Source organism: Microtus pennsylvanicus, chromosome 7 (genome assembly GCF_037038515.1).
Source record: "Microtus pennsylvanicus isolate mMicPen1 chromosome 7, mMicPen1.hap1, whole genome shotgun sequence".
NCBI classification, from domain to species: Eukaryota; Metazoa; Chordata; class Mammalia; order Rodentia; family Cricetidae; genus Microtus; species Microtus pennsylvanicus.
The window spans coordinates 122,041,233-122,053,359 of NC_134585.1; the positions used below are offsets into that span (position 1 = coordinate 122,041,233).

The 12,127-nt window shown below is 49.4% G+C and overlaps 2 protein-coding genes across 4 annotated transcripts; one reads left to right on the forward strand and one right to left on the reverse strand.

Annotated features, from left to right (window-relative positions):
• The first annotated feature begins 777 nt into the window (after positions 1-777).
• Positions 778-6,532, forward strand: Creb3l4 (cAMP responsive element binding protein 3 like 4). Of its 2 annotated transcripts, none has more exons than XM_075978311.1 (10): positions 778-816; positions 1,035-1,134; positions 1,435-1,669; positions 1,782-1,903; positions 5,330-5,422; positions 5,551-5,657; positions 5,744-5,812; positions 5,896-5,980; positions 6,142-6,238; positions 6,339-6,532. In XM_075978311.1, exons 2-10 carry the CDS (start codon positions 1,039-1,041, stop codon positions 6,530-6,532), a joined length of 1,098 nt encoding a protein of 365 aa, XP_075834426.1. In that variant the 5' UTR covers positions 778-816; positions 1,035-1,038. The 2 variants fall into 2 exon arrangements, with proteins under 2 accessions (XP_075834426.1, XP_075834425.1); XM_075978310.1 differs by having other exon boundaries at positions 807-884.
• Positions 6,533-8,579: 2,047 nt separating this feature from the next.
• On the reverse strand, positions 8,580-12,127 carry Jtb (jumping translocation breakpoint). Of its 2 annotated transcripts, XM_075978313.1 has the most exons (6): positions 11,729-12,127; positions 11,542-11,579; positions 11,364-11,460; positions 11,207-11,333; positions 10,625-10,704; positions 8,580-9,429 (listed from the first exon to the last, which is right to left on the reverse strand). In XM_075978313.1, the coding sequence occupies exons 3-6, from the start codon at positions 11,366-11,368 to the stop codon at positions 9,273-9,275; spliced, it is 369 nt and encodes a 122-aa protein (XP_075834428.1). In that variant the 5' UTR covers positions 11,369-11,460; positions 11,542-11,579; positions 11,729-12,127; the 3' UTR covers positions 8,580-9,272. The 2 variants fall into 2 exon arrangements, with proteins under 2 accessions (XP_075834428.1, XP_075834427.1); XM_075978312.1 differs by lacking the exon at positions 11,364-11,460 and having other exon boundaries at positions 11,207-11,289; positions 11,729-12,125.

Below are 12,127 nucleotides of genomic sequence, written 5' to 3' on the forward strand. Positions count from 1 at the left end.
GTTTTCCTGCCCTGCGTCCCTGCGTGGGTTAACAGGGTCCCCAGAGTGCTGCAGTGTGTGGCGTGGTTCGCAGATTCACATGGCCGCGATTGCGCAACTAGCTGCCAGGAGGTGGAGGTCTGGTCCACGGGGTACAGGTACTGTCTGCGTAAGAAATAACTTGGGACCTCGAAATCGGAAGATAAACAAACCCAAATCCAGAGACTTTTACCCTCAGCCCGTAAGTTTCCACTCAACTTTCCTACAATGGTTTCTTGCTGGAACCGGGAGCCTCTGCCAAACTTCTGCGACCCCTCTGTTGGTCTTTTGTCGCCAATCACGAGGGCGTGGGCCTCGAAGTAGTCCGCTATTGGCTGGAAGCCCTGCCGTAAATCGTCAATGTCCAATTAGGATTCACGGGTAGAAGAGTGCCACGCGGCTATGGGGTGGACGGGGCGGGGGCGCCTCCAAATCTTGGCTTGGTTCTCTACCCTAAAATGGTTTGTTTCCCTCTTATAAAGACTGTGCCTTCGAAATAGAAAGCTCAGGTATCCCGTGTGCTTGTCACTCCCATCGCAGCTCTTTGCTGAGAGACATCAAGCCCTCAGCAAGATCTGTTAGCACTGGGGGACTCTGACAAAAGGGGCGTGGGTGCCTATAATCTTATTTCAGTTTGCATTTGGGCAGCGCCTTAATGCTACTCTCAGATCCAGGTCGCGACAATGGTTCCTGGACAGGTGCAACCCAGCCCCCCTCCCCTCCCCCAAACTCCATGGACGGAGTAGGCGGGGCTTGACTGGGCAGGACCAGGATACAAGATCCTGGAGGAAAGAAAAGGTGTAGTGTTTTGGACTTCAGCGGGCTAGGTTGGTTTGGCAGGGCAAAGCTCTCCGAACAAAACCCAGGTAATACCTAGAGGGTTGTTTGCATGAGCCCGAACTGAACTTTTGCGAGGGGCTCTGCATGTAAGCGGAGAATGCACGGGAGCCAGAAGCTTGGGACAGCCGCCTCCTACTTTCTATAACCATCCCACTACCCCCACTACCTTCCTACAGAAGCATGGAGTCCGGGTGCCCTGAGTTGCTGGAGCCCCCAGAAGATATCTTCTCAACAGGATCCTTCCTGGAGCTGGGGCTCGACTGTCCTCCGTCAAAGGTTCTGATGGCTTAGGCTTCAAGATCAGGGCCCGCGAGACTGGGAGATGAGGAGGGGCGAGGGGCTGGGGCCGAGTGAGTTTGTTGAATCCAAGTGGGAATGAGATTAAGCCTTAAGTGGCTTCAGTTCTCACAAGGAAAGAGGTCTGCTAAGAGCCCACAAAATAGATATGAACTTTAACTATGTTCATACATACGTCTAAGAAGGAAAAACACCAAAATTGAAGCATAAAGGATGCAAGACTAATGTCAAGTAGGACTTTCAAAAATTTTCTCGGACACTCACACTCTCCTTCTATAGGGCCTTCAGAAGAACGAACCTGACGATCTCCTGAACCTCTTCATTGATCCCAATATGGTGTACTGCTCAGAAACAGCTCCTGGTAGTGACAGTGGTGTCTCGGAGGACCCTAGCTCCCCCGCCCCACAGGCGCCCGACTCCCCCGCCCTCTATGAGGTTGTCTATGAGGCAGGGGCCGTGCAGAGCACTCAGCAGGAAGCGGGGCCAGCCTTCGGACTCATCTCCATCCAGATAGGTCAGTGTCCCTTTTGGGCCCAGCCCTGGCCGTGAGATTTAGGGGAGAAGGTCCCCAAACTGTGCACTGCCCAGTCACTGCTGATTCCTCCCTGTCTCTCTATCCGCCTTAGAGCAATGGAGCTCTGAATTCATGGCGCCTGAGACCTGCACGGTCAGTGGGCTACCCTCTGAGGCTCATAGACACATCCTGCCTCGAGCCAGCACTGGAGCCCCAGCAGCTCCTGACGCCCTGGTAAGTCGTGAGACCCGCTAGAACTGGCGCTCCTCGGAACACGTGTCCTTACATAAATGGGGGCACAGGGGAAAAGGGAGGGGAAGCTAATGAGGAACAGGTTTGTCCCACTTTTGGTGCTGGTGGGTTTGAAGGCCAAGGAGAAACAAGCAATTCTAAGAACAAGGAAGCGTGGGGAGGAGAGCTATGGGGGCGGGGGTCAGAGTGATAAGGACTCACTTAAGTGTGATGAGGGAAGCTGCAGTCAGAGCTCTAGAGACACCTAGACATAGAGTGCCCTTATACGCACCAGAGCTGCTCTCAGCCTTGGGTCAGGAAAGGGAATTGGGACAGGACACCTGGGAATCCACTAATGAGGACAGGGTGATAGAGAAACAGTAGCAAGTGTTCGCACTGGAACAGTTGCCCGTGGCCAATGCTGCAGTGATGTGCAGAGCACCCTATCTTCTCAAGATGGGTTAACGCTCACACCTGCTGGGCAGACCAATAGAGGCCAAACTCAGGCCAAGCTCCTCTCTGTGCCTGAAGCTGGGACCAGAAGCCTTGCTAGGGGTTTGTAGATCAGCACAAGATTTGTGCTTGTTTTATTTTTAGACAAAGCCCTCTGCGCTCCATCCTCAGAGATTTTGGTTAGAGAGATTGGAAGAAACATTCCATGAAAACATTTGGAGGAAAAAGGGGAGGATCAGGAAAGGAAATAGGAAATGGTTTAGCCAACAGCCAAAGGCCATCCAAAAGCAAAAGCCAGAGGCTGAGATGGGTCTGTGAGAAAAAGCAATCACTATGTGGGCATGAGGGGCTGAAGCAGGGGGCTCACGGGGCTTGCTGAGCGCCAGCCTAGCTCCAGGTCTGGTGAGAAACTCAGTCTCAGAGGAAAGGTGGAGGGTGCTAGAACAGGACACCTGTATTGCCACTATGGCCTCTAGTCACGTGTGCCACACCCGCACATACATGTGCAACTACATCTCTCTGACTCTTACACACACACCACACAAAGTAAAAAACCAAATTATCCTTGTAAAAGTTTTTTTTAATTCACAGCCAGAACATTCTTTTTTTTTTTAAGATTTATTTATTTATTATGTGTACAGCATTCCTTCCATGTGTGCCCTCATGCCAGAAGGGGGCACCAGGTCTCATTATAGATGGCTGTGAGCCACCATGTGGTTGCTGGGAATTGAACTCAGGACCTCTGGAAGAGTAGTCAGTGCTCTTAACCACTGAGCCATCTCTCCAGCCCCCCTTGTAAAAGTTTTTTATTATTGTGTATACAAGTGAGGGAGAAGGAAGGTGCACTGTGTCATGGCTTATGTGGAGGTCAGAGGACAACTTTGTAGCACTGGTTCTCTCTTTCCTCCTCTACGTGGGTTCCAAAGATTAAACTCAGACTTTGAGTCTTGTGTGGCAAGTGCTTTATCTGCTGAGCCATCTTACCAGCTACAGACTAAGATAGTCTTAAGTGAAACATAAGCTGGGTGTGGTGGCACACCAGAAATCTCTGCGCTCCGGAGGCAGGGCAGGAAGAGGACCACAGACTCAAGGCCAGCCTAGTCTACTAGTAACATCCTGTTCCCCCCAAAAAAAAAAAAAAATCCAGGGACCAGAGTGTTGGCTCAGTAGTTAAGAGCACTAGCTGCTTTGCCAGGGGACCCAAGTTCAAGTCCTAGCTCACAATTGTCTATAACTCCAGTTCCAAGGGATCCAACATCCTCTTCCAGCTTCTGTGAGCACCAGGCATGCAAGCAAACACCCACACACATAATTAAAAATAATGATAAAACACAAAAACATAAAAAAAAAAACAAAAACGGGCTGGAGAGATGGCTGAGCAGTTAAGAGCACTGGCTGCTCTTCCAGAGGACTCAGGTTCAATTCCCAGCACACACATGGCAGCTCACAACTGTCTGTAACCCTGTTCCAGGGGATCTGACACCTTCAAATCAATGAATATAAAATAAAATTAAACATTATTAAAAAAAAAACAAACAATACTCGGGAAGCAAAGGCAGGCAGATCTCTTGAGTTCCAGGTCATCCTGGTCTACAGAGCAAGTTCCATGACAGTCAAGACTATACAGAAAGACCCTATCTCCAAAAACCAACCACCTCCAAAAAAATAAAAAAAAATTCCAAAGTGTAAATCTTTTAAAAAGAAATACTAGGATCAGCAAGATGGCTTATTGGACAAAGGCATTAGCCATTAGCTGCCAAACCTGCCAACTTCAGTTTGATCCCAAACTGAAGCAATAAAGCTACTCCTGGGAGTTATCTTTTGACCTTCACACATGCACTGGACACAAGCTCTTCCACACAGATCAACACACACACACACACACACCTCCACACCTGCACTGGGGCACAAGCTTGTCCACACAGATCAACACACAAACACACACCTCCACACGTGCACTGGGGCACAAGCTCATCCACACAGATCAACACACAACACACACCTCCACGCGTGCACAAGCTTGTCCACAGAGATCGACACAAACACACACACACCTCCACACGTGCACTGGGGCACAAGCTCATCCACACAGATCAACACACAACACACACCTCCACGCGTGCACAAGCTCGTCCACACAGATCGACACAAACACACACACACACCTCCACACGTGCACTGGACACAACTCACCCACACAGAACGACACAAACACACACACATACCATAAATAAATGGATGCCAGTGAGAAGGCAGGGTCCTCAGCTGACGGGCTAAGCTTAACCAGACACCATCTACCCTTCCCACACACTTCGCTTGAGAGGTCAGCCTAACTGTCCTTACAAACTCCGTGTCTGAGCCGGGCAGTGGTGGCGCACGCCTTTAATCCCAGCACTCGGGAGGCAGATCTCTGTGAGTTCGAGACCAGCCTGGTCTACACAGCTAGTTCCAGGACAGGTTCCAAAGCCACAGAGAAACCCTGTCTCGAAAAACAAAACAAAACAAAACAAAAAAAAAAACAAACTCCATGTCTGGGAGTCACAGCTTGAACTGACAGTTGGAGCTTAGAACCTGATGATTCACACGTCCCTGTGGCTGACAGGCAACCAAATATTTCACCAAATGTAAGGTAATAGCCAAATGATTTACCTGACAAGGAAATTCAACAAAGCCCATCATAGTGCCTTCTGAGTGCCCCAAGGTCTGGGGACACAGAGCAGAGCAGGCCCTCTCTGACTTGTTCAATAATGTCAAGTTTCTCTATGTGGATAGAAAACTTCACTCTGCCTCCTCAGCTTCAGGTAGGCCCTTTGGCTTGCCACAGAGCCGTCTGAATGAGCTTTCCGCCCCTGAACTCACTCGCCACTCAGCACAGATGGGAGCCCCTCTCCTGAAAGAGTTCTGGGGGTGGAGAGGCAGCCTGGGTGCTGGAAGCAGGCAACCTTGACCCTGCTCATCTTCTGCCTCTCTTCCCAGCTGTCCTGCCAACGTCTGTTCCTGACAGATGAAGAGAAGCATCTGCTGGGGCAAGAAGGGGTTTCTCTGCCCTCTCACCTGCCCCTCACTAAGGTAAGAACTGTCCCCAAAGGGTGTTCCATCCCAGGAACTCCATTCAACCTCCAAAGAGCCTGGTTTGCAGGGGCAGTGGGGAGTTAAGGGAGGCTAAGGGCCCAGCTCTGCACGCCCTGGGCATCTAGGCAGAGGAACGAGTACTCAAGAAGGTCAGGAGGAAAATCCGCAACAAGCAGTCAGCGCAGGACAGCCGACGGCGGAAGAAAGAATACATAGGCGGGCTGGAGAGCAGGTGTGTCTGGGCACCGCCCCCTTCCTCACCTAGGCAAGCATTTTAGGGGACCAGCTGTCAAGCATGGTCTCCTCTATACTCCCTAGAGTGGCAGCCTGTTCTGCACAGAATCAGGAACTACAGAGAAAAGTCCAGGAGCTGGAGAGGCAGAACACGTAAGTAGAAGCAGTGTCCGGAGGGAGGATGCAGCTCCAGGCAAGCTGTAAGAACTTGGGCTAACTCTCCATTCTTCTCCTAGCTCCTTGGTGGCACAGGTCCATCAGTTACAGATGCTCACTGCTCAGACCTCCAGCAGAGCTGCCCAGACCAGTACCTGTGTTCTGGTACTTCTCTCCCCCCTTCTCCCCCGCCATCTTCCACACTTTCACCTAATACCCCCACTACCTAGCCCTGTTTCCCAAACCCTGATAACTGTACTGACACTGTTGATGCTGTCTCCTCCTCTGCTGTCCCCAACGCCCCTATGCCCCCTTGCTCCTTTCAGATTCTCCTCTTTTCACTGGCTCTCATCATCCTGCCCAGCTTCAGCCCCTTCCAGGGTCAACCAGAAGGCAGACCTAAGGCTTACCAGCCTCATGGAGGTAAGAAGCCAGAAAAGGATTCTCTAAAACAATCCAACAGTGGGAATACTCTTGGTGAGTCTCCCACATGCACAAATGATGTACCATGTTTTCTCCTCAGTGATTTCCAGAAATATCTTGACTCATAAGGACATGACAGAAAGCCCAGAGATTCCAGCGGTGAAGTCCCAACTGGAGGGGGGACTGCCTGAAGTCCCAGCTGCAAATGGTTCTACGAAGACACAGTTAAAGCTGGGGACGAGGAACAGACCGACTGGGCAGATCAGAGGGATGCTGCATGCAGATGAGATGTAAGCCTTTCCAATCACACAAGAACCCAGAGGCTTCCCTGACTATTCCATCTGGAATTCCCGTTTAGGCGTCCATACCCTGGAGTTCTAACTCACTCAAGATTCCACAGATCCACAGAGGCCAGGCTGCTTACATGGCAGGGCTTCTCATACACTTCTCTCCTATATTTGTGATTTCTTCTTTGAGGAGGGGACTAACGGGAAGCAAGTTTTGACTCAAATAAACTTTCTAGCTAAAATTCAATCCCAGAAAATTTTACTGCTTCAGACAAGTTCCTACTCTAGAGCCTAAACTGGTCTCAAACTCTGGTTCCCTCCCAAGTGCTAGTACTACAAGTATGAAGGACCACATTCAGCTTAGCTTTTTATTACTGTATATAAGTATGATATATAAGTATTATTTTATGTCTAATACTCGTGTGAAGGTCAGGGGCAACTTTTTTGATTATTCGAGACAGGGTTGCTCACTAGAACTCACTCTAACAGAGATCCGCCTGCCTCTGCCTCCCGGTGCTGGGATTAAAGCTGTGCACCAGCATCTCCTGGCTCATGGCAACTTTTTAGCTTTCTTTCCTCTCACTATGCAGTCTAGGGACTTCAAACTCATGTCTTAGGCCTATGAAGCAAACACTTCTTGAATTGTTGTTTGGAGACAGGTTTCTCTGTGTAGCCTGGCTGTCTCAAAACTTGCTCTGTAGACCAGGCTGGCCTTGAACTCAAGAGATCTGCCTGCCTCTGTCTCACAAGTGCCAGGACTAAAGAAGTGTGCCACCACTGTCAAAATGTTTATGTATGTATCTATGTGCGTACGTGTGGGTGTCCATAGAGGGCAATGGATCCCTGGAGCTGGCAGTTGTGAGCTCTGCCAGACACAAGTACTGGAACTAAACAAAATCCTCTGGAAAAGCAGCAAGTTCTCATAATTGCGGAGCCATCTTTCCAGCCGCAGCACCAAGCACTCTAACACCTAAGCCACTTTACCAGCCCAGAAATTTTTTTTTTTTTTTTTTTTGGTTTTTCGAGACAGGGTTTCTCTGTGGCTTTGGAGCCTGTCCTGGAACTAGCTCTTGTAGACCAGGCTGGTCTCGATCTCACAGAGATCCGCCTGCCTCTGCCTCCCGAGTGCTGGGATTAAAGGCGTGCGCCACCACCGCCCGGCAGCCCAGAAATTTTAAATAAGAGTAAATGATTGAGCCTGGGAAGATGAATCAGTGGTTAAGAACATTTGTTGTTCATGCAGAGGACCTGAGTTCCACTCCTAGTACTTACATGGCAACTCAAAGCCATCTACAATTCCAGTTTAGGGGACCCGACATCCTCTTCTGACCTGAGGATACCAGGCAGACACATGGTGCATGCGCACGCAGGTAAACCAATTACACAAATAAAATACAAGATAAATAAATCTAAAAAAAAATTTAAGAGTAAAAGAAGGAAGAGAATTGTTATCTGATAAATCACCATTCCCTACCACCACCCGGCTCAGATTATTTTTTTAAAAAGACGTATTTCACTTTGGGGCTGAAGTGGTTCAGTGGTTCAGAGCACTTGTTGGACCAGTGTTCGATGCCCTGTGCCGTGCGGCAGCACAGGACCTGGCATCCTCTCCTGCCCTCCAAGGGCACTGACAGGCAGAGTGCACAAACATACATGCAGTCTCTTATACACATGGGGAAAATTTTTAAAAAGGATTGGCCGGGCGGTGGTGGCGCACGCCTTTAATCCCAGCACTTGGGAGGCAGAGTCAGGTGGATCTCTGTGAGTTTGAGGCCAGCCTGGTCTACAAGAGCTAGTTCCAGGACAGGCTCCAAAACCACAGAGAAACCCTGTCTCGAAAAACCAAAAATAAGCCGGGCGATGGTGGCGCACGCCTTTAATCCCAGCACTCGGGAGGCAGAGGCAGGCGGATCTCTGTGAGTTCGAGACCAGCCTGGTCTACAGAGCTAGTTCCAGGACAGGCTCCAAAGCCACAGAGAAACCCTGTCTCGAAAAACCAAAAAAAAAAAAAAAAAAAAAAACAAAAATAAATAAATAAATAAAACAAACTAAAAAAAATTTAAAAAAAAGGATTTATTCGTTTTCCTGTGAATATCTGTCTATTTCTGTATGAGTTTGCGCACTGCTTACCTGCAGGTACCCAGAGACTGCAGTGCATCAGATCTCCTGATGTTAGAATTACAAGTGGATGTAAATCACCTGATTGGGATGCTAGCAACGGAATCCAGATCCTACGAGCAGCAAGTACTCTTAATCACTAAGCAAACTCACCTACCTCTTAATTTAATTTTTTTGAGATGTAGTCTCACTACATATCCTTGGCTGGCTGGGAGCTCCTTGTGTAGAAAAGCTGGCCTTGAACTCAGAGATTTGCCTGTCACCCAAGTTTGGGATTCAAGGGATGTGCCACCACACCCAGTCCCCCCACACCAAACTATCATAGGGAAGGAAATTGTGTTACTCTTTTATTATTTTTTTTTGCTTTTTAGAGACAGTCTTGTTATGTAGCTCAGGCTAGCCTACCTATAAATTTACCCAGGATCCTCCTGCCTCACTCTCTCAAGGGCTGCGGTTACAAGTGTGTGCCACTATGCCCGGCTCTACTTTACTTTTTATTGTGCTCATTAATGGTCTGGAAGTCAGGGAAAGGTGCTACTACCATAGGCATATGAGTGCAAATTAGCCCACTGGCCCTTCTCCATCTGAGATACAGTCCATAATACCCGGCATAATACAGTGGAATTCGGCTATATGGATTCAATTTGCTTCCGGACTTTCTCAAGAGCCTTTCTGTCCAGCTGTCGCTGACGAAGGATGACAAGGCACGCGAAGACTAAAGCCACACCCACCATGGTGCCTTCAAACTTCCAGAACAGGCGCTGTTCCATCAGAGCTGACCGGCAGCTGAGGGCAGAAGAAGGACAGTCATTCACAGAAGCAGCCAGTCTCTCTTAACTACTGTCCACTACTTCAGCCTACCCAAGACGCTATCCAAACAGAAGGGAAACTGGAGTCAGTCACGCTTTAAAGTGGTATTAACCAATTTGATTACTAAAATAAAACAAATAAAGTCAGGTGTGGTGGTGCACCTTTAGTCCCAGCACAGCACTCCAGAGGCAGAGGCAGGGGAACCTCTGTGAGTTCAAGGTCAGCCTGGTCAACTGAGTAAGTTGAGTTCCAGGACAGCCAAGACTGTTTACATAGAGCAACCCTGTCTTGACCCCCCCCCCATACCTCAAAAAGCCTACTTTTTTGTTAGGCTGTGTGTGCACACTCATAAAAGAAGAGGTTGCCATCTTCTCCCCATCCCATAGGGCAGACAGTGAGAAGACACCTTGCTGGAGTGAGTTCTGTACATCTACCATCTGGGTTCTGAGTATCAAACTCAAGTTGTTGTTTTTTAAAGATTTATTTATTTTATATCTGACTGCTTTCTTGTATGTATGTATATGTACCATATGTGTACCTGGTGCCCAACAAGGCCAGAAGAGGGTGCTAGATACCCTGGAACAGGAGTTACAGACTATGTGGGTGTTGGGAACTGAGTCAGGTCCTCTGCAAGAGTAGTAAGTGCTTTTAACCTCTGCGTCACCGCTCCAGTCCCTCAGGTTCTCAGGTTTGGCAGGAAATTCCTCTACCTACCATGACATCTAATTTCTCTCTTAGAAAGACGTGCGTCATTCCATCTGGCTCAGCTATTTATTTAACAATCACTCCGCAGTCTTGGCTGACCTGAGCTCCCTATCGAGACCAAGCTGTCTTGAACTCAGAGAGCTAAGCCTATCTCCTGAGTGCTGGGATTCAAGGCACGATATGCCCCCATCTCCTGAACCTTTATTTTCCTTTTAAGCAACGCTGCAGATTAGACTCGGCCTCATACATACTAGGCAAGTAGTCTACCAATGAGCTATATTCTTCACCTGGCCAAACTATTTGATCAGAAAACATGGCTAATGACATAGAGCTGAAGACTAGGAGTTAGGAGTAATTTGGCTCAAATCCCCTCCTCTTTCCTGTGTGTCAAACTGCACCGCAGCCAGGAGAGGGCTACCTATGGTAAGGGGATCAGGTCACCTCAAAGCAGAGAAGCGGTCCTTACCTTTTGAATTCGTTCCTTTTAGAGGAGCGGCATGTGATTTTCTCCACATAGCCCGTAGAACCACACTCAGGCGTAGTTTTCTGCCAAAGGAAAGGTCCAAAACCACACGTTAGGGAGGAGGAGTAGAAGAAACAGAAGACCTGATGATATTCAAAAAGGGCCTGCGGCAGTGGGCAGCAACCAGCTGGTGGAGAGCCCTGATGTGGACGGTGGTGACATAATTAGGAAGGCCACAATCTAGAAGGTAAGGAAAACTCCTGTCTACTGTATCACACACACCTTTAGTCCTAGAAGGCAGAGACAGGTGGATCTCTGTGAGTTCGAGGCCAGCCTGCTCTACAGAGTTCCAGGACATCTAAGGCTACACAGTGAAACCCTGTTTGAAAAACAAAAACAAATACTTGGGGACTGGAGAGATGGCCCAGTGTCTAAAAGCACTGGCTGCTCTTCCAGAGGACGAGGGTTCAATTCCCAGCATCCACATGGCAGCTCACAACTGTCTGTAACTTCGGTACCAGGGGACCCGACACCCTCACACAGACGTACATGCGGGCAGAACACCAAAATAAGCAAAAAACTCACAATCTGGAAGTTAGAACACGGAGTACACTCTTCAGTCACCACAAACTCTTCCACCAGCCAACATGGCGAAGTTGAGGTGCTCACTAAAAGGAGAGAGAGAAAAATGGCCAGCCGAAGACTATTCAAAAACATTTCTCAAAAAAAAAAAAAAGAAAGTAACATTTCTCTCTAAGGGTCTACCCATCCAGCTTCCCAGCACAGCGCTTGCCCTCATTCAATGTGGCGCTTCCTTTTCTATCTGTGCTCTTGCTACACTAAAAAAAAAAAAAAAAAAAAAAAGACATTCAAAATCAAAACAAACTAGAGAGGTACGGGGTTCCCGGGCAATCACACACCTGACAGCTTCTCCTCGCGCAAGGGAGCCTCTGCTTCACTGCAGACAGGAAAAGGGGGTGAGAACATCGGTGAGAACGCAGAACACGGGGCACACCCACTTCAGTGGCTGAGCAGTCCGGGTTCATAGGGGCGAGGACCATTGGGTCCGCCTGCGCGCCCCCTTTTCCTCCCTCGGTACCCACTTACCAGAGCTTCAAGGTGAAAGCACACAGCAACCAGCAGAGGTAGCGGCCCCGGGGGAGGCCTCGCCTCCCCGCACCCACAAGCATGGAGCAGTCAGTGTCGCACCTGTTGCTGCTCCCTGAGGTTCCAGCTCAGAGCAGCGCTGTGCCAGAGTTCTCTCCCTGGGCCAACTAAGGCTCTATTGGAACGGCCTCGCGACCACAGCGAGAATAATCCATGGGGATTTGATGGCGAGAAGCGCGAGGTCTTTGTGGGGGCGCAAGGCTGGAGGAAGGGCGCGCGGGTCCGGACTCAGTGCCGGCGCCCCTCGACCTGGGTCTCGGGAGCGGCCATCTTGCTCGCGGAGGCTCTTGGTCCCGCACTAGCGTCGCCGACTCGTCCGTGTGTGCTGTCGTCTCCTGC